Consider the following 19,840-nt stretch of genomic DNA (forward strand, 5'->3'; position numbering starts at 1 on the left):
GGGAAGAGCTGCAGGACTCCAGGTGCCTCAAAGCTTCCCCCTGGGTCTCCCCCGCCTCTTCCCCAGGGCTCCTGCAAATATGCTCATCTGTTGAGCCCTTGGCTCCATCCCAGGGGATCAGTTTTTTCATCCCATGGCTCAGAGGCATCAAGTCGGCCTGTACCTTTGGAAGAAGGCCGAGGGCTGAGCTTTATGGCTTCAGAATCCAAGGCTCCACCAATCCCTAGCACGGCCAGGGGCCAGGGCAGGGTCTCTGGGGGCCTGCTGCCCAACAGCTGTTCCCCGGGTTATTTTGGTCTAGTGGGAGTCTGTCAGTTCTAGGGCATTTGGACCAAAATAGCCAACAGCAGGACAATCTCTTGGTAGCTTCTGTGGGGACCCCTCCCCATACAGAAGTTTCTAGAATGAGGTGGGACAGAAGGAAAGGAGTTTGGCATGGGAGGGGTGAAGAGGGAATTTTCCTGCCAGTGTCAGAGGCTGACATCAGCAATTCCTCACTGTCCTTTCATCTCAGCCTTGGCACGTTTCTGACCACCTCCCTAGGCTATCCAAGGTGGGGTTTTGAGGGGGAGAGAGGAAAAGATAATTTTTGAACTTTGTTTTTGACTTCTTGGTCCTCCGCCAAAGCTGGTGAGGTATATATTACCCTTTCCCATTTCACAAATGGAGCTTCCAGGTCCAGAGAGGCAGAGGCACTGGTCTGAGGCCACACAGCTTGGAAGCCAGGCCTGGTGACTCCAGGCCTCAGAGCCTCAGCGGCTGGACCTGTCAGACCAGCAGCTGATCCTTGCGTGGATGCCAGTTCCATCCAGAAGTTCGGGGCCAGCATGGAAAGTGCTGACTGGCCTGGCCTTCTTTCGGGCCACAGCGGGGGCCCTGGCAGGCACCTGCCTCGCTCACCCTCCGGCCTAAGATGGTTCAAGTGCAGGTGGGGGAGGGAAGAGGGAAGACCAGTCACTATCTCTCTCTCCTTGGAACCCCGCCCAAATTCAGACCAGCAGCCCCTGGCACGGCACCCGAGAACCTGCGGGGATTGCCCCCGGAGCAGAGTCAGAGTGACCCAGGTCCCACTCCCTTTGGCGACATAGGGTGACGTGCAGGGAGCGTGCTTTGGCACCAGGCGGGCGCGAGGGGGCAGGGCGCACGCCCGGGACACGCCTTAGGGAAACCGCTCCCGGGCTTGGTAACTGAACTTAGACGTCGAGTGCAGCCTGCCCGGTGCGCGCGGCGTCTTACTTCCAGATCTCGGAAATCAGCTGCCAGGGTGGGGCCGCGTTTTGGCGACGGCCGCTCGGCCACCCCTGACGCTCCTGCCTCTCCCAAGAGATTTTTCTAGCGGGTTAATTTCCTGTCCGGGTAAACCCTTTGGTGAGTCCCTTGCCCCTCCCTCCCCGCCCCTCCCCTCTCCATCCCAGCTGTCCCGGCCCCCTAGTCCGTCCGCGCCGCGCTCCATCGCCCCCGCACGCCCGGGCGCACGCCCTCCCCGCCCGGGCCGCCCTGTGGCTCTCCGCGCCCGGCAGACGGTGCCTCACCGCGCCGCCCCGCGCCAGGGCTCGCTCCGAGAGCCGCCTCCTTGTCGCCGCGGCCGGCGCGGGCCCCCCGGCCATGCGCCCCCGAGCCCCAGCCTGCGCCGCCGCGGCGCTCGGGCTCTGCAGCCTCCTGCTGCTGCTCGCGCCCGGGCACGCGTGCCCCACGGGCTGCGCCTGCACCGACCCGCACACCGTGGACTGCCGCGACCGCGGGCTGCCCAGCGTGCCAGACCCCTTCCCCCTGGACGTGCGCAAGCTGCTGGTGGCCGGCAACCGCATCCAGCGGATCCCCGAGGACTTCTTCATCTTCTACGGCGACCTGGTCTACCTGGACTTCAGGAACAACTCGCTGCGCTCGCTGGAGGAGGGCACGTTCAGCGGCTCGGCCAAGCTCGTGTTCCTCGACCTCAGCTACAACAACCTGACCCAGCTGGGCGCCGGCGCCTTCCGCTCGGCGGGGAGGCTGGTGAAGCTTAGCCTGGCTAACAACAACCTGGCGGGCGTGCACGAGGACGCATTCGAGACCCTGGAGTCGCTGCAGGTGCTGGAGCTCAACGACAACAACCTGCGCAGCCTCAGCGTGGCCGCCCTGGCTGCGCTGCCCGCGCTGCGCTCCCTGCGTCTGGACGGGAACCCCTGGCTCTGCGACTGTGACTTCGCCCACCTCTTCTCCTGGATCCAGGAGAACGCATCCAAACTGCCCAAAGGTGAGCCGAGGTGGCTGGGCTGGGAGAGGGAGTGGGGCAGGGAGAGGCCACCCCAGACCCCAGTCTGGGTGCGAGGAGCCGTGGGTTGAGTTTGGAAGAGGAGGCTTGGGGGATCCTGAACTTTTCCTGGGTCTTTGCTGGGGAAGTGGGTGGAGAGGGACACATCTGGAATTCTTTGGAGTTTCTGAACCCTGAGGCTGGACTTCTTCCCCTGTTTCTCCAGTAACTCACTTTCCCAAGTTAGCGACCTTCCCGTTCTCGGGATGCCCAGGATCATCTCCCTGGGCTTTGGGTCCTAGGACTGGCTGGTGTGGATTACTTATGGGTCCCTGGTAAGCGGAACGCAGCCTACTACTGTGTGGGGAAACGGCCGTATTCTCAGTACCGTGCACGAGGAGTCAGGCAGTTCCAAGGGCTCTCCAGCAGCCTCCCAGCCTAACCCGGCCTCTCAGCTTCTCAGCTCTAGTTTGCTCTTCTGTCTAATATGGGTGTGGAAGATTTCTGATGAGGAATAATGGCAGCCCATTAAGAGCCAATGATGCAGTAATGATTTGTAGTTCTCTGTGGGTTTTCAGCCAGATGTGAAAAACCTGAACCAAAATGTAGTGGGCTGGTGCCCCCTTTGCTTTCCTGGTGCACGCTTCCAATGGCGGCGTGGGCATACAAACCCACCTGGCAGACGGGAACACCAGGGCAGAGGGAGTTAAGGGGCTCCATTAAGGCCCGCAGGAAGGGAGCAGGGGTGGAGCTGAGAAGGAGGGTACTCCAGCATCCACAGGGATGAGCACCCTGAGTGAGGAGGCAGGTGGCAGGTGGGTGTCCTTCCCCCAAGTGGATTCCAGCCTTCCACTTGTGACCCTATGAGCACCAGTGCCCGCAGTGACCTCTCAGAGCTGAACTCTGCCTCCTGCCTTGCTCCCAAGATTTCAGCAGAATTGGAACCACAGCTGCAAGGCGCACATCATCAAAGGTGACATACATGCAGATTTAGCTTCAGAATATCTTTTTTTTTTTTTTTTCCATTTACGGAGAAATCAAGGATGCTGTTCATCTGTGTGCTGAACTCCTGCATTCATATTTTCGTTCCCGACTGTCATCAAACATACCCCATGCTTCGGGGTGCTCACGCTTCAGCAAATGCAGGCCCCTGAGCCATCACTTTCAGCCTAAGCTGGCTGAAATTCCTAAAACGATCTGGCCTGCAGGGTGCAGAGTCCCCACCTTTAAACTTTGTCCTCATCCACTTGTCTGGCTCCCCAGACCCTCCCCACCAGTAGACTCGGTCCTGGAGACAGGAGTGACTGGATGAAGAGCTTATGGTGGGATGGGGTACACCTCGGTTCTGCTTGCTTCTGCCTTTCCTTTTCAGTGGGGTTGGCACCATTCACCCCTGTTGTTGGTTGGGTTGGTTTATTGGCTCCAGTTGTCTTCCAGGTGAAGGCAAGGTTTTAAGAAGTCAGGAGCTGTGGGTTTGTCTCAGTTCTGCCATGGTGACTGTGACCTTGAACAGGCCACTTGTTCCATTTGGGCCTCAGTTTCCTCATCTCTAGAATACTTGCGTTGACCTCTGAGATCTCCAAAGAGCCCTGGATTTGGAGTCTGAAGACATGGGTTTAAGTCCCGGCCTAAAATCTGGGGGACTCTGGGTGGGTCACTCCAGTTTTTTAAGCTTCACCTTTCCCCTTGAGTGAAATCAAGACATGGGTAATGCTGCATAGTCCATCCCACTCAGTGGTTGTTGAGATCCAAACAAGGTGATGTGGGTGAAAGTAATGAGCAATGGGAGTGAAATGTTCCTCCTCCTGCTGTCTGTGATGTAGAGGAGAAACTGGACTCAGATGGGAAACACTGGAGGAAGGATGGACAAGTTCAGAGCAAGGAGCCGTGTCCAGAGCCCTGGGAACAGGGTTTGGGGGTGTGGCTTTGTCTCAGCCAGTAGGGAGAGCATGGACACAGCTCTAGGGCACCTCGCAAGGTGCAGTGCCGTGAGTAGCTCTGGTCTCACTGCCACTGTCCATGCTGTGTGGCCCAAGAGTGTCTCCTAAACTGTAAGCCAGATGCAGTGTGGGTGGTGGAGGTCTCAGCACATACCTTGAAGTGAGACCTGCATTCAGGTTTGGACTCAGGTTTATAATCCTAGGCAAGTCCCTGACCTCTCCAAGCCTCAGTTTCTCTGCATCTGGATTCAGAATGTGGTAACGGTGTCCTCTGCCGTGCTTGCTGTGAGATTTAAATGAGATCATCTCTGTAAAGGACACCGTCTTGCTTAGTGTGCAGTAAGTGATCAACAGGTGTTCACCGCCCCCTCCCTCCTCCTCCTGCATTTGTGCTTTTTCTAGTTTTCACAGAGACAGCTTAGAGCCCAGACGGGCGCCAAGCTGCTTGCGTTCAAATCCTGCCTCTACTTCTTACTGATTGTGTGATCTTTTTGTACCCGTTTCCTCATCTATAAAATGGGGCTGGTACAGTATCCACCTTCTAGGCTTGTCAGGAGGATTAAAAGGGCATTATTTATAAAGGACCGAGAACAGTGCCTGGCTCGCAGTATGTATTATGTAAGTGTTTTAATTGTTGCTGTTATTATCCTGTTTTGACTAGAGAAGTGATGTAACTTGCCTTAGATCACACAGAGAGTTAAACCCAGAGCTGGGGGTGCACCAGGATGTCCTATCTCCCAGCACCTCCTCCATGAGGACCACCCACTTCCTGCCAGAGAAAACCAGGCTCCATTAGGGTACAAGCTCCAGGGCTTTCTAGGCAGGCCTTCTGCCTCTTCCAGGGGAGGAAATTGAAGGAAGGAGCAAAGAGGATCCTACCCTTGCTTTCCCTTGCTTCCCTGCCCCCTTATCCTCCAGAGAAGCAAGACAGAGCCCAGAGCGTTTGCTCTGTGACCTTGTCTAGCTGTGACAGTTGCAGTCATTGTGCTGTCTGCCAGGTGAGCCTCCCCCCTGTGGCCACAGGGCTGATGGGGAGCACTCAGCCCCAGAGCATACAGCAGAGGGGAGAAAGGAAAGGCTGTCAAGGGCCAGTGGTACCCTCTGTCCAGGCTCTTCCATGGTCTAGGGGCTGGGGGAATCTGAGTCTGAGGACTGAGAAGGAACTGCCTTGCTGGTGGGAGGACGGCGAAGGGATGCCAGAATACCCAGCAGCCAATCAGCAAAAACCAAAACACAACGATACAACAAACCAAAACACCCAAGATGCCCAATTAATATTGAATTTCAGATAAATGACAAATAATATTTTAGTATAAGTAGGTCCCATGCAATATTTGGGACGTATCCAAAACATTATTTATTGTTTTTCTGAAATTTAACATTAATTGGGGATCCTGTATTTTATCTGGCAACCCTACCACCCTACCTTATGGGTGCAAGCCACCTTGTAGTTTACAAGAGCTGTGTCTTTTAATACAACAGCAGTGCCTGGCAGATACCTTTACCTATGGGTTACCCAACAAGAAACAGAAGAGGTGCAAAGAAGTGAAGAGGTTTGCACAGGTTACATAGTGGCTGAGATGAGCTTGAACTCAGGAGTGTTGAACCCACACCCAATTCTTTCTGATAGGCATAGAAAACGAGAATGAGGCCAGGCGTGGTGGCTCATACCTGTAATCCCAGCACTTTGGGAGGCCTAGGTGGGCAGTTCACTTGAGGTCAGGAGTTCGAAACCAGCCTGGCCTACATGGTGAGACCCCTGTCTCTACTAAAAAATACAAAAAAAGTTAGCTGGGAATGGTGGTGGGCACGTATAATCCCAGCTACTTGGGAGGCTGAGGCAGGAGAATTGCTTGAACCCAGGAGGCAGAGGTTGCAGTGAGCCAAGATTGCGCCACTGCACTCTAGCCTGGGTGGCAGAATGAGACTCTGTCTCAAAAAAAAAAAAAAAAAAAAAAAAAAAAAAAAAAAAGGAGAATGAGAGTATCCCCAGCACGCCCCGCCCCGACATCACTGATCCTTCTGGGTGACAGTGGCCTGGTCTGGTGGTTCTCCTGTGAGACAGTGGGGTTTCAAGCAGTTTAGCACAATGTATAGCCAAAAGGACAGTGATGATCTCTTTTTTTTTTTTTTTTGAGATGGAGTTTTACTGTTGTTGCCCAGGCTGGAGTGCAATGGCGTGATCTCGGCTCACCGCAACCTCCACCTCCCAGGTTCAAGCGATTCTCCTGCCTCAGTCTCCCGAGTAGCTGGGATTACAGTCCTCCATGTTGGTCAGGCTGGTCTTGAACTCCTGACGTCAGTGATTCACCTGCCTCGGCCTCCCAAAGTGCTGGGATTACAGGCGTGAACCATCACGCCCGGCTGATCTCTTTTTAAGTATTAGAAAGGGCTCCAGATCTGGAAGCCAAGGCACAGTGAAAGAGTGGGGAGGGCTCAGAGGAGACGAGGAAGCAGTGCAAGGACACTGTCTTCATCTGGCAGTGATCTTCAAAGCCTTTCACATCGTCCATCGTCTTCTCTGCACAGCAGCCCAGCGAAGTGGGCAGGAGATAAAGACACAAAAGTGGGGAGCACCTGAGAACCACCGGCGTGAGAATTGCCAGGGGAGCTTGTGTGAAGTGCAGATTCACAGGCCCCCAGATCTACGACCGAATGAGGGCCTGGGGGTAGGGGGCTGAGGCCTGGGGATCTGCATTTTAGCAAGCTCCACACCTCCAGGGGATTCCTGTGCATGAGAGAGCTGGGGCTTTTCGCTGGCTCTGTGGTGCAGTAACTCACTCACGGTGGGACTGTGTATAAGTTGCCTGTCCTCTGTGCCTTCGATTTTTCTCTTAAAGAGTGTAGGTAGGAGGACCGTAAGGCTCCTCCTAAGTCTAAAGTTCTACAGTTTTAGGGAAGGGGACATTGACTTGGTTTTAAAAGTTGGGAAGTCGAGGCCTGGGGAGGCACGTGAGCTCCAAAGACCCCTCTGCTGGAATTCAGGGGGCCGTAGTCTCTGTGCATTAGGGAGGGCAGAGCTCTTGGGTGCACTGGGGCTCTGGGCTCATGGGCCTGAGATGCTGTCACCGTGTGGAAGGACTTTACACATGCTGTCCCTAGCCCTGGTCCTGGGCCATAAGGGAGAAAATGCTGCTGGGTTTGAGAAACCGAGGCCAGTGGGCATGAGGCTTGGTAGGGGTCATTGGACTCTGGGCTTGGCTTTGGAGGGGCACAGAGCAGCTGACACAGCCCACAACATGCCTGGGAGTGTATCACAGGAGGGGCACTTGCAGGTGTCAAGGTAGGAGGCTGCATTCACCCAGGCACCCTCTTGCAGCTCCCTTTCTAGCCGCAGCCACGTGTGGCCTGAAGGTCACAGCCTACAGCACTAGGAAAGAGATTCGAGCTGATTCTCTCGCTCTACAACCTTGACGCATGGAGGTGTAGGGAGGGCAAGGCTGGGAGGAAGGATGGACTGGAGCGGAATTAAACAGAACCACATGTCATGCCTTGGGTCTGTGAACCCTGTCTCCTGGGTGGAGACAGCTTCCCAGAAAAGATCCACTAAAGGGCATCTGGAGCATCTGAGTATTCAGGGGCTTGGGGCCCCCATGGGGCAGACCCTGAAGATAACATCCTGTCTAGGAAGGGCATCATGGCAGGCAGGTCACGTCGTTTAACCCCATCAGCTTACCAGATCTGACTTGGGACTTGCCAGGGGAGCCTCTCCCCATTTCCCTGAAGCTCCACTTCCGTTTTCTGATGTCAGACACTGTGAGGGCCTGGTTTGGTCAGAGCAATGAGGAGTTCTTGTCGTACTGACAACATAAATGGTATTTCAGCCTAAGGGACAAACCTGGTGCTTGCCTGAAGGTCACACTGGTCCTTTTTCCCAGGTGACTCTATTTCTTTTTCTTCTTTGAGAAAATAAAAGCAGCTTTATGTTCCTGATGATAAAAATAACAGGCTCCTGTTATTAGACTGGGGAAATGCCGAATGTTTCATGAAGAAAATAAAAGGTACCCAGAATTCCATTGCTATTAAAGTTTTGCTGTATTTTATTCTAGTTGTATTCTTACGTATATGTATATTTAAACAGATTGATATTATACTGTACATTTGCAGAATGATTTTTCTGTTACTGAATTGGGAGCATTTCCTGTCATTACAGTTGTTGGAGGATTTAACTTGAAATGGCCTTGAGAATAGGTCATTTTATAGATTTATTAATTGGACCCATCCCCTGTTGTTAGAAGTGTGGGTTGTTTCCTTTTATGTTTTGTATGTAGGCAGTGCTGAGCTGAATATCCTTACACATGGAAAGTCTGTGGAAACCTCTGGTTATTTTATTTGGGGTGGAAACACAGGGTGAAAGTCTATGTTTTTTTATTTTTTTGAGATGGAGTCTCGCTCTGCCACCCAGGCTGGAGTGCAGTGGCATGATCTCAGCTCACTGAAACCTCCGCCTCCCAGGTTCAAGCTCTTCTACTGCCTCAGTCTCCCCAGTAGCTGGGATTACAGGTGCCCGCCACCATGCCTGGCTAATTTTTGTATTTTTAGTAGAGACAGGGTTTTACCATATTGGCAAAGCTGATCTCGAACTCCTGACTTCAGGTGATCTGCCCGCCTTGGCCTCCCAAAGTGCTGGTATTACAGGTGTGAGCCACCGAGCCCAGCCAAGTCTATGCTTTTTTTTAAAACCCCTGAATGCATTAATGGTGCCAGCTGCCTGGCACCATTAGCAGAGAGTACAGGTGTAGCCACACCTTTCCCATTGCTTTTGTTTGTTTGTTTGTTTTGAGATGGAGTTTTGCTCTGTCACCCAGGCTGGAGTGCAGTGGTGTGATCTCGACTCACTGCAACCTCCACCTCCCAGGTTCAAGTGATTCTCCTGCCTCAGCCTCCCAAGTAGCTGGGATTACAGGCACACGCCACCACACCCGGCTAATTTTTGTATTTTTAGTAGAGATGGGGTTTCACCATGTTGGCCAGGCTTGTCTCAAACTCCTGACCTCAGGTGATCCACTCACCTCGGCCTGGCAAAGTGCTGGGATTACAGGCGTGAGCCACTGCGCCTGGCCCCCAATGTTTCTTATTCTCATTTTTAAAAAATGTTTTTCTATTTGATGGGCAAGACAACATCTCCTTATTGCTTTAATTTGTGTTATTTGCTCACCGGTCGAGTGAACATTTTGTGTGTGTTTATACCTGACAGAGCCGTGTTGCTGGGCAGAGGCTTATTGAGGTCTCGGTTTTCATGCAAGTGACCTCTGTCCTGCTGTTGATGAGTCGGTGCATGTCCTATGTGCCACAGTCCACTGCACGCTTAACTTGTCTCTTAGAGTTGAGTCACTGGGGTGTCACCTTTCCCACCGTTACCAGTGTCCAGGAGCCAGGTGCCAGCTCTTATGGGCACTGTGGTCTGGCTTTCTGGTGCCAAGCCAACTGCAAGCTTGACCTAAGGTAACCTCACCAGGGGGTCTGCTTGGTTGCTCCCTGGAGAGCCCCCACAGGGTCATCCTACTCTGGCCCCAAAAACCAGATCTTTCTGAAATGTTCAACTCATCCAGTTACTCTACCAGTGAACTCAAAGGGAACCCTTTTTGCTGAACAATGTAGGACAGTGGACAGATAGCCCCAGGGGAACCCAGGAGGGGATTTGGTTTGGAGAGGACGGTATCACCAGTAGGTACATCAGGCAAGTTCCAGCCGGCTCAGTTACCCAAAGGGTTAAGCCCTTTAAGCCAAGTGGCCGCACGGTTCCTGCTCTCCTAGCATCTTGTGGTCTGGAACATGGTTTGCAGGGATGAGGTGCTTGGCTGGCCTTATCAGCCTTCGGGCTGGTGCGGGCTGTAAAAATGCATCAGGGCTAGGCGTGGTGGCTCAGGCCTGTAATCCCAGCACTTTGGGAGGCCAAGGCGGGTGGATCGCCTAAAGTCAGGAGTTCAAGACCAGCCTGGCCAAGATGGTGAAACCCCATCTCTACTAAAAATACTAAAAACTAGCTGGGCACGGTGGCATGCACCTGTAATCCCAGCTGCTTGGGAGGCTGAGGCAGGAGAATCACTTGAACCTGGGAGGTGGAGGTTGCAGTGAGCTGAGATCATGTTATTGCACTCTAGCCTGGGCGACTGAGCGAGACTCTGTCTCAAAAAAAAAAGAAAAAAGAAAAAAGAAAAAGAAATGCATCAGGACCTCCATGTGCTGGGGGTTGTGGTGAGTCCCTGGGTCAGGAGCGTTGGTGGTTCTGAGTCAACTCATATCCTGAGCATGGCCACAGTAAGATCACAGCCGAGTGCATCCCTTTTGGTCCCGGGAAACATCATGGGCTGTGATGCCACAGGTCTGTGCCTGTGCTGTTACCCATCCTGGGGTTCTTTCTTCCTCCCCATTCCCTGCCTTGACTTCTTTACCCTTCTGGTTCCCACTTAACCTTCCATGCTCCACCTCTTCTCTGGGCTCCTGAGGCTGGGTTGGGAGCCCATCCTGTGTGATCTCCTGGCATGCTGTGCTTATCCTGTGACCACTGCCTGACATTACAGGTCACGTCTGACCCTTTTTGAGGAGGCAACATGTGTCTTGTTCTTCCTTGAATCCCCAGAGGCTCGTACAACACAGGGCATATTTGGAAACCTTCCAGTGGCTTCCATTGCATTTTGAATCGACCGAGCTCCCTCCCACAGCCCAGACGGGCCCCTCCCTATCATTTCTCCTCCATCCCTGCCCCTTCCCCACCTGTGCCACACCAGCCTTGTTCTGTCCCCGGAACACACCCAAGTGCCAGTATCCAGCCGGAGCCCCTGAACTTGCTGCTCTCTCTGCCTGGAAGGACACCTCCCCCCACTCCGATCTTCCTCATAACCAGGTCTTCCATCAAGCATCACCTCCTCCGAGAGGCCTTCCCTGACCATCCCACCCCTACCCCATCACTCTTGGTCACATCTTCTTGTTGTAGTTACGTCATAACACTCACTGAGGTTGACGTTATCAAATTCACACATTTTGTCCCACTAGAAATGCAGGCTCCAAGAGGCCAGCATGCCTGCTGCTGTCAGCCGCACCCTGCGTAGGAGACTAGGAGGGTCTCCGTGGGGCCAAGGAATGCCCACTCCTAAGGGTCATCCACGGACGGGCCCAAATCACTGGCCTTTGTTTTTGTTTTCAGCAAATACCCCTCGGTGACTTCGGGTCAGCAAAGCATATCCAGATTGCCTTCAGCCAAGGCAGGGCCCAGAATGCACGTTCTCAGGGTTTCTTTCCTAGGTTGGGTTGTTTTGATCTTGGTCAAATCCCCCCCCCCCGGTAGCCCCCTGAGCCGCAGCTCCTGCTATGCAGGAGGGAGGGAGCGGCTACTCTGCCCCCATCTGCGGGAGCGCTGCTGGGAGAGGAGAGGGCCCTGGAGAGGCAGCTGGAATGTTCTTCCCTCCTCTGCTAAGCACAGCGGGAGTGGCTGATGGACAGAGTTCAGGATGCTGGGGCCACAGGTCTCAGTTTAACTCCAGCTGAATTGGACAGCTTTGCTTATCAATTCACAGAAACAGAAACCAATGTCATCTGGAATAAGCAAATAGGAGGGTTACTCTTAAGGATGCTGGTGTGGCCAGGAATGCTTGGTCCTGAACAGTCAAGCCCCAGGAAGTTGTGGGAGCAGAACTGGGGCACAGGAAACAGCACCCCTTTTCCTCGCTCATATGCTTGTCTCTGCTTCTCATACTGTTTTTTCTTTGTTTCTCTTTTCTATCTTTTTCTTTCTTTTCTCTTTCTCTTTCTTTCTTTCTTTCTTTTTCTTCCTTCCTTCCTTCCTTCCTTTCTTTTCTTTCTTTCTTTTTTCTTTCTTTCTTTCTTTCTTTTCTTTTTCTTTCTTTCTTTTCTTTCTTTCTTTCTTTCTTTCTTTCTTTCTTTCTTTCTTTCTTTCTTTCTTTCTTTCTTTCCTTCCTTCCTTCCTTCCTTCCTTCCTTCCTTCCTTCCTTCCTTCCTTCCTTTCTTTCTTTCTTTCTTTCTTTCTTTCTTTCTTTCTTTCTTTCTTTCTTTCTTTCTTTCTCTTTTCTTCTTTTCTCTTTCTTTCTCTCTCTCTCTTCTTCCTTTCCCCCTCCCCTCCCTTCCCCTTCCCTCCCCTCCCCTCCCCCCTTCAACACAGTCTCACTCTGTCACTGAGGCTGGAGTGTAGTGGCGCAATCTCGGCTCACCATAACCTCTGCCTCTTGGGTTCAAGCTATTCTCATGCCTCAGCCTCCTGAGTAGCTGGGATTACAGGTGTGTACACTACCACACCCAGCTGTTTTTTGTATTTTTAGTAGAGACGGGGTTTTGCCACATTGGCCAGGCTGGTCTCGAACTCCTGGTCTCAGGTAAACCACCCACCTTAGCCTCCCAAAGTGCCGGGATTACAGGCGTGAGCCACTGTGCCCAGCCTCATGCTGATTTCTTATTTTTCTCTCTGTGTATTGATGGGCTTTCTCTGTTTTGCTATCTGTGTGGCAAAAAATATGTACTGTGGTTACCATGGGTCTGGGGCAGGGCTTGGCAGGCCACCCCCGGCATCCATGACTGTCTGTGCTTCTAATGAGCTGTCTGATGGCAGATAAGTCCCCTGATGTTCCTGGTCCTCAGTGTCCCCTGGTCAAATGTAGGTGATAGCATCTCTCCTTTGACCTCAAGTGATAGTCATATAAAGAAACTTTTGAGCAATTTCCTCCATCACCACGTATAGAAGCTGTTATTATTTTGTCTTTGTTTAAAGCACAGAAATGTGGCCAAACAGACCAGATACGTATACAGGCTTACAAAACCCAATGAACTATGGAATTGCCTGTCAAATCCCAAATGTGTGACAACCCACGCAGACAGCAGTATCTGTGAAAGCGCATCCTCCCAGCGGCTCTTGGCCGGCTCTTGCACGTCGGAGGCTGCCAATCAAGAGTCCTCTGGTGTCCCATCTTCTCCATCCTCCCAGCTGGATAAGTGGTAAATGTCAAGGTCAGGGAGTCAGGACCTTGAGGGCGCTATGGGTCATTGAAGATGAAGGGGCAGCTTCTCAAAGGCCAACAGAAACCGAACAGCCAAGGATCATGGTCCCAATCCCGGCTCCAACGTTAGCTCCCAGTGGGTCCTCCGCGTCACGTGCTTCTCTCGGCTTCAGCCTTCTCATCTCTCAGAGAGTGGATTTTCCCAGATAAGGAGTGAAGGAATGAGACCCCAGATGCCCCCAGGGTCAGCTGGGTGAGGTTAGCAGAAGCAGCCAGTTGGAGTCAGCAGAGAACATAGGTATATAAACAATTTAGAGTGGGCAGGGCGCAGTGGCTCACACCTGTAATCCCAGCACTTTGGGAGGCCGAGACGGGCAGATCACCTGAGATCAGCAGATCGAGACCAGCCTGGCTAACATGGTGAAACCCCGTCTCTACTAAAAATACAAAAAAAAAAAAAAAAAATAGCTGGATGTGGTGGGCGCCTGTAGTCCCAGCTACTCGGGAGGCTGAGGCAGGAGAATGGCATGAACCCAGGAGGCGGAGCTTGCAGTGAGCCGAGATCGCGCCACATTGCACTCCAGCCTGGGTGACAAGAGTGAGACTGTCTCAAAATAAATAAATAAATAAAAATAAAATAAATAAACAATTTAGAGTGCTGGCTGAACTCCAAAACGTGTTCCTCCCACTGGCCACCAGTGGCAGACCCCTGCTCTAGGTGACCAAAAGGGCCCCTTTTCATTCTGATGTAAGCTGATGCTGGGACCTCTTGTGTCAGCCTCCTCCAGGGCACAGAAAGAGTCTGAGGCTCCCAGCAAAGGTCCCCTGGGTGGGTCCCTGTGGCAAATGTCCCACCACCCCAAGAGCTCCCTTTCAAATCAGGAGGTGCAAGAGTATGTTCTTGTCTTCATTTGAAAAAAATACCTCCCTCCTTGAGTTATTGGAAAGAATAGCATTGCTTTTTCATAAGACCCCGATGAGATGGTGTGTGCTTTTAGATCATCTACATCAGAAATGATCATCTACCTCAGAAGTGAAAGTTGAAGGTGATCACCTGGAGGGGGGCAAGGAGCTTAGAGCCGAAGGTCAGGACCTCCTTCACTTGACAGGTCACCTAACTTCCCTGGGGTTTTGTTCCCTTGCCTGTCATCCTGAGGTTTGTCGAGAGGATCGAGAGGATCGAGGAAACACAGATGTGAAAAATCTTTAGAAGAGAATGGAGGAGTGTTTGCAAATGAGGAGGGCTTGTGTTAGCCCAGTAAAATGACAGTGGTTTATAGACCGTTCCTCATCTCCCCTTCCAAGTCACATGGCAAGCCACAGAATAGCAATAGGGCAGCCAGACAAGGAGAGAGGGTGACGGTCCAGGCCACAAGAACTGCTTGCTGATGGGAAACCCCGGCTCCAGCGTTCATTTGTGTGTGCAGGAGTCAGAGGGAGGAGGTGGTGAGGGGGTGAGGAACCCTCCTAGCCAGTGCCTGGGAGCAGCAAGGCTGGGGAAGCAAGTGGGGGCAGGTATGGGAGCCCCGAGGTCAGGGGAAAGAAGCGAGTTCCCTAGAAAAGTGACCAGAAGGATAGCCTAGTGCCAATAGTAATTTTCTCTGGGTGAAAAGGTGGTTTTATTTTATTTTATTAAACAATTAATAGACTTTAGCTAGGTGCGGTGGCTCACACCTGTAATCCCAGCCCTTTGGGAGTCTGAGGCGGGCAGATTACCTGAGGTCAGGAGATTGAGACCAGCCTGGCTAACACAGTGAAACCCCGTCTCTACTAAAAATACAAAAAAAAAAAAAAAAAAAATTGGCTGGGCGTGGCAGCGTGCACCTGTAGTCCCAGCTGCTGGGGAGGCTGAGGCAGCAGAATGGTGTGAACCTGGGAGGCGGGGCTTGCAGTGAGCCGAGATCATGCCACTGCATTCCAGCCTGGGTGACAGAGCAAGACTCCGTCCCCCTCCCCCCCAAAAAAATTAGCTAGGTGTGGTGGCAGGTGCCTGTAGTCCCAGCTACTCGGGAGGCTGAGGCAGGAGAATGGTGTGAACCCAGGAGTGGTGCAGATCACGTCACTGCACTCCAGCCTGGGTGACAGAGCGAGACTCTGTCTCAAAAAACAAACAAATGAACAAACAAACAAAAACAAAAATGAGCCGGGCATGGTGGTGCGCACCTGTAATCCCAGCTACTCGGGAGGCTGAGGCAGGAGAATTGCTTTAACCCAGGAGTTGGAAGTTGCAGTGAGCCAAGATCGCACCACTGCAGTCCATCCTGGGCAACAGAGTGAGACTCCATCTGAAAAAAACAAACAAAAAAAACAAACAAAAAACCCCACAAAAATTAGTCGGGCATGGTGGCGTACACCTGTAATCCCAGCTGCTAGGGAGGCTGAGGCAGGAGAATTGCTTAGGAGTTGGAAGTTGGAGTGAGCTGAGATTGCTCTACTGCACCCCAGCCTGGGCAACAGAGTGAGATTCCGTCTCAAAATAAATAAATAAATAAATAAAATAATTAATAGACTTTGTTAAGAGCAATTTGAGGTTTATGGAAAATTAAGCAGACAGTAAAGATTTCCCTTTACCCCCCACCCTGCACAGTTTCCCCTATTTTAACATCTTGTGTTAGTATGTCACATCTATGCCATAAATACATAAGTACTATATATAGTATATATACTCTATATGCTGTATATATTCATATATATTAGTATGCCACATACTATTTGGTATATACTAATATATATGCATATATATATCTGTATTAGTATGCCACATCCGTACCATATATTACATAAACCAATATGATGAACCAATGTCACTGTGATTATTCACTGAAGCCCACAGCAGGTTTACATGAGGGTTCACTCTGTGTTGTGTATTCCATAGGTTTTGACAAAGGGATTATGTCATGTAATCCTTCACGATCATAGAATCACGCAGAATAGTTTTACTGCCCCTGAAAATCTCTGTGCCCTGCTCATTCATTCCTCTCCCCTCCCTCCTCAACCCCTGGCGACGACTGATTTTTTTGCTGCCTCTAGCTTTGCCTTTTCCAGAATGTCGTATCATTTAAAATTTCTCTTTCGTATGCTTTCTGGCGTTCATTTTATAACCTTTTATTTTAGTATAACACTGTAAACCAAAAGGTATCTGAGACAGGTCTCAATCAATTTAGAAAGTGTATTTTAGCAAGGTTCAGAATGTGTGTATGACACAGCCTCAGGAGGTCCTGACGACATGGGCCTAAGGTGGTCGGGGCACAGTTTGGTTTTATACATTTTAGGAAGACATGAGACATCAGTCAATATATGTTAGATGTACCTTGGTTCGGTCCAGAAAGGTGGGACAACTTGAAGTGGGGAGGGGGCCTCCAGGTCATAGGTAAATAAGAGACAAACAGTTTCATTCTTTTAAGTTTCCCATTAGCCTTTTGCTGAATTCACAATTAACAGGAATAGTCACTTATGCCACAGTGTGGCTTAGTGAAACAGTAGGGCAAGGGAAGCATTCAGATGGGCATTCATCTCATATGAGCAGAGAGATGACTTTGAGTTCTGCCTGCCCTTTGTCCACAGAGAATTTCCTTGTGGGCAAATTGTGAGGGAGGTATGTAGCTTTTTTCTTTTCTGTTTTAAATCTTGCAGCTTTTTTTTTTTTTTGAGACAGAGTCTCACTGTCGCCTGGGCTGAAGTGCAGTGGCGTGATCTCGGCTCACTGCAGTCTCTGCCTCCCGGGTTCAAGTGATTCTCCTGCCTCAGCCTCCCAAGTAGCCGGGATTATAGGCGCGCACACTACCGTGCCCGGCTAATTTTTGTAGTTTTAGTAGAGACGGGGTTTCTCCATGCTGGCCAGGCTGATCTCCAACTCCTGTCCTCAGGTGATCTGCCTGCCTCGGCCTCCCAAAGTGCCGGGATTACAGGCGTGAGCCACCGAGCCCAGCCAATCTTTGTAGCTATCTTATTTAGGAATAGAATGGGAGGCAGGTTCGCCCTACACAGTTCCCAGCTTGACTTTTCCCTTTGGCTTAGTGATTTGGGTGAGATTTATTTTCCTTTCACAATACACATACGGAAAGCGTGGATACCTACTGCGAGCAACCTCCCGTGGGTCGCACTGTGGTCTGGGAGGCTGCACACAGCTCCAGTCCTGCTGCCTCTCTGCCTCATATAACTGCCCGCTCCCCTTATCTTTTCAGGCTGGGGCCGTGAGACCACCCCTCCCACTGGCCTGAGCCCTGGGGTACTGCACTATCCCTGTTGACTTCCTAAATCCAGTACACACCTTTGTAACCAGCCCCTTTGTTAGACTCACTTCAAATAACCCTGTTTGAGTGGGCCATGCCAGGATCCTAAGAAAGGAAGCAAATTCCTGCAGATTTCTGAGCAAGGAGCAATGGAAAAGGATGCTATGGGTTGAATTGTGTCTCCCTGTCACCCCCAAGTTCATACATGGAAGTCTTAACTCTAAATACTTCAGAATGTGACCTTGTTTAGAAATAGGATCATCTGGCCAGGCGCGGTGGCTCATGCCTGTAATCCCAACACTTTGGGAGGCCGGGGCGGGTGGATCACTTGAGTTCAGGAGTTTGAGTCCAGCCTGGCCAACGTGGTGAAACCCCGTCTCTACTAAAAGTACAAAAATTAGCTGGGTGTGGTGGCGGGCACCTGTAATCCCAGCTACTCGGGAGGTGGAGGCAGGAGAATTGCTTGAACCTGGGAGGCGGAAGTTGCATAGTGAGCCGAGATCATGCCACTGCATTCCAGCCTGGGCGACAGAGTAAGACTCTATCTCAAAAAAACAAAAAAACAAACAAAAATGCAATGGGATCAGCGTTGTAGGTGTTAGCCTGAACTCAGTGTGACTGGTGTCCTTGTAAAAAGGGGGAATTTGGACAGACATAGAGACAGATGTGCACACCGGGAGAAGGACATGTAAAGATGAAGGCAGAATAGAAGTGCCGTACCTACAAACTAAGGAAAGCCAGAGATTCCCAGCAAACCAGCGGAGCCAGTGGGGAGGCCTGGAACAGATTCTTCCTACAGCCCCTGGAGAGAACCAGCGCTGCCGATGCCTTGATCTCAGATGTTCAGGCTGCAGAATTCTGAGACAAGCATTTCTGTTGTATAAGCCACCCAGTGGATGGTATTGTGTTGCAGCCACCCCAGGAAACACCTGCAGGGGATAATGCTAACAGCTCACCTGCCAGAGGGAGGGAGTGGGTTACAGCCTCTAGAATGGGTCCAGCCCTTAGGTTTTTTTGTTTGTTTATTTGTTTTTTGTTTTGTTTTTTGAGACAGAGTCTCGCTCTGTCACTCAGGCCAGAGTGCAGTGGTGCAATTTTGGCTCACTGCAACCTCCGCCTCCCAGGTTCAAGCGATTCTCCTGCCTCAGCCTCCCGAGTAGCTGGGACTATAGGCGTGCACCACCACGCCTGGGTAATTTTTGTATTTTTAGTAGAGATGTGGTTTCACCATGTTGGTCAGGCTGGTCTTGAACTCCTGACCTTGTGATCCGCCTGCCTCAGCCTCCCAAAGTGCTGAGATTACAAGTGTGAGCCACTGTGCCTGGCCTCTCAGCCCTCAGATTTTATAATATCCAAATACATTGCTTTCCTTGGTTTGCGTATGGGGAAATAAGCACTAAAATACAAACTGGGCTCTTGTTTTTTTTGTTTTGTTTTTTGTTTTTGGTTGGGGGTCGTCTCTGCTTCGTGCCCCAGAGCAGGCTCCTCCCCTGGCTTCATTTTGTCAATTATCTGCTCGATTCCAGGCGCTGAGCTGAAAACTCTTGGGCTGCGCGGCCTGATAGAAATAGAATGCAAGCTGCAGGGATAATTTCAGATGTTCCAGCAGCCATATTTAAAACAGAAAAATGAGCAGATGAGATGAACTTGGATATTTTATTTAATCCAGCATATCCAAAATGTCATTTCTTTTTTTTTTTTTTTTTTTTTTTTTTGTGATGGAGTTTTTCACTCTTGTTGCCCAGGCTGGAGTGCAATGGTGCAATCTCGGCTCACGGCAACCTCGGCCTCCAGGGTTCAAGCGATTCTCCTGCCTCAGTCTCCTGAGTAGCTGGGATTACAGGCATACACCACCACACCCAGCTAATTTTGTAGTTTTGGTAGAGACGGGGTTTCTCCGTGTCAGTCAGGCTGGTCTCAGGTGATCTGCCCTCCTTGGCCTCCCAAAGTGCTAGGATTACAGGCATGAGCCACCATGCTTGGCCCAAAATGTCATTTCAACGTGTAATCAATGGAAAAATTAATCATGAGCTATTTTTCCTTTTTTGTCATATGAAGTCTTCAGAATCGCTCCAGTTTATGTGGAGTGATTCCCCCAGAGAGGAAGCCAAGGTGCAAACAGGTTAATGTAAGTTGGTCACCAGCCAAGAAGTGGCATAGCTGAGGTGTGACTCCAGGATCTTTGTTGCTAACCATTTTGTGGCCCCTGAAATCTCATGTCAGAAACTAGAGTCTCTTAGCCACAAGCTCCCACACTTGCTTCAGGCTGAGAACCAAACTTAGTGAGGCTTCCTGAGTCAGAACCTTCACTTGGAGGGAGGTAAATCAAAGGTGACTTGACCATATTAGTGGAAACCAGGGTGGATTAAACACTTGTTAAAAACAAATTTGACTCCTACCTTCCTCTCCTATGAGAGCTTTTTCTGGAGCAGTGACCCCTCCCTGCTTTTCAGGTATCAAGTCATGTTCCTCCTCGGCTCAGAGCTC

At 51.1% G+C, this 19,840-nt stretch overlaps 1 protein-coding gene across 1 annotated transcript in view; it reads left to right on the forward strand.

The window, feature by feature from the left end:
* The first annotated feature begins 1,195 nt into the window (after positions 1 to 1,195).
* Positions 1,196 to 19,840, forward strand: part of LRRC38 (leucine rich repeat containing 38) — a 42,570-nt gene continuing 23,925 nt past the window's right edge. The window contains exon 1 of the mRNA XM_054438085.1: positions 1,196 to 2,236. Coding sequence (XP_054294060.1) covers positions 1,606 to 2,236 — 631 coding nt within the window. The 5' untranslated portion in view covers positions 1,196 to 1,605. The remainder of the gene's footprint in view (positions 2,237 to 19,840) is intronic.

Source organism: Pongo pygmaeus, chromosome 1 (genome assembly GCF_028885625.2).
Source record: "Pongo pygmaeus isolate AG05252 chromosome 1, NHGRI_mPonPyg2-v2.0_pri, whole genome shotgun sequence".
Lineage (NCBI taxonomy): Eukaryota > Metazoa > Chordata > Mammalia > Primates > Hominidae > Pongo > Pongo pygmaeus.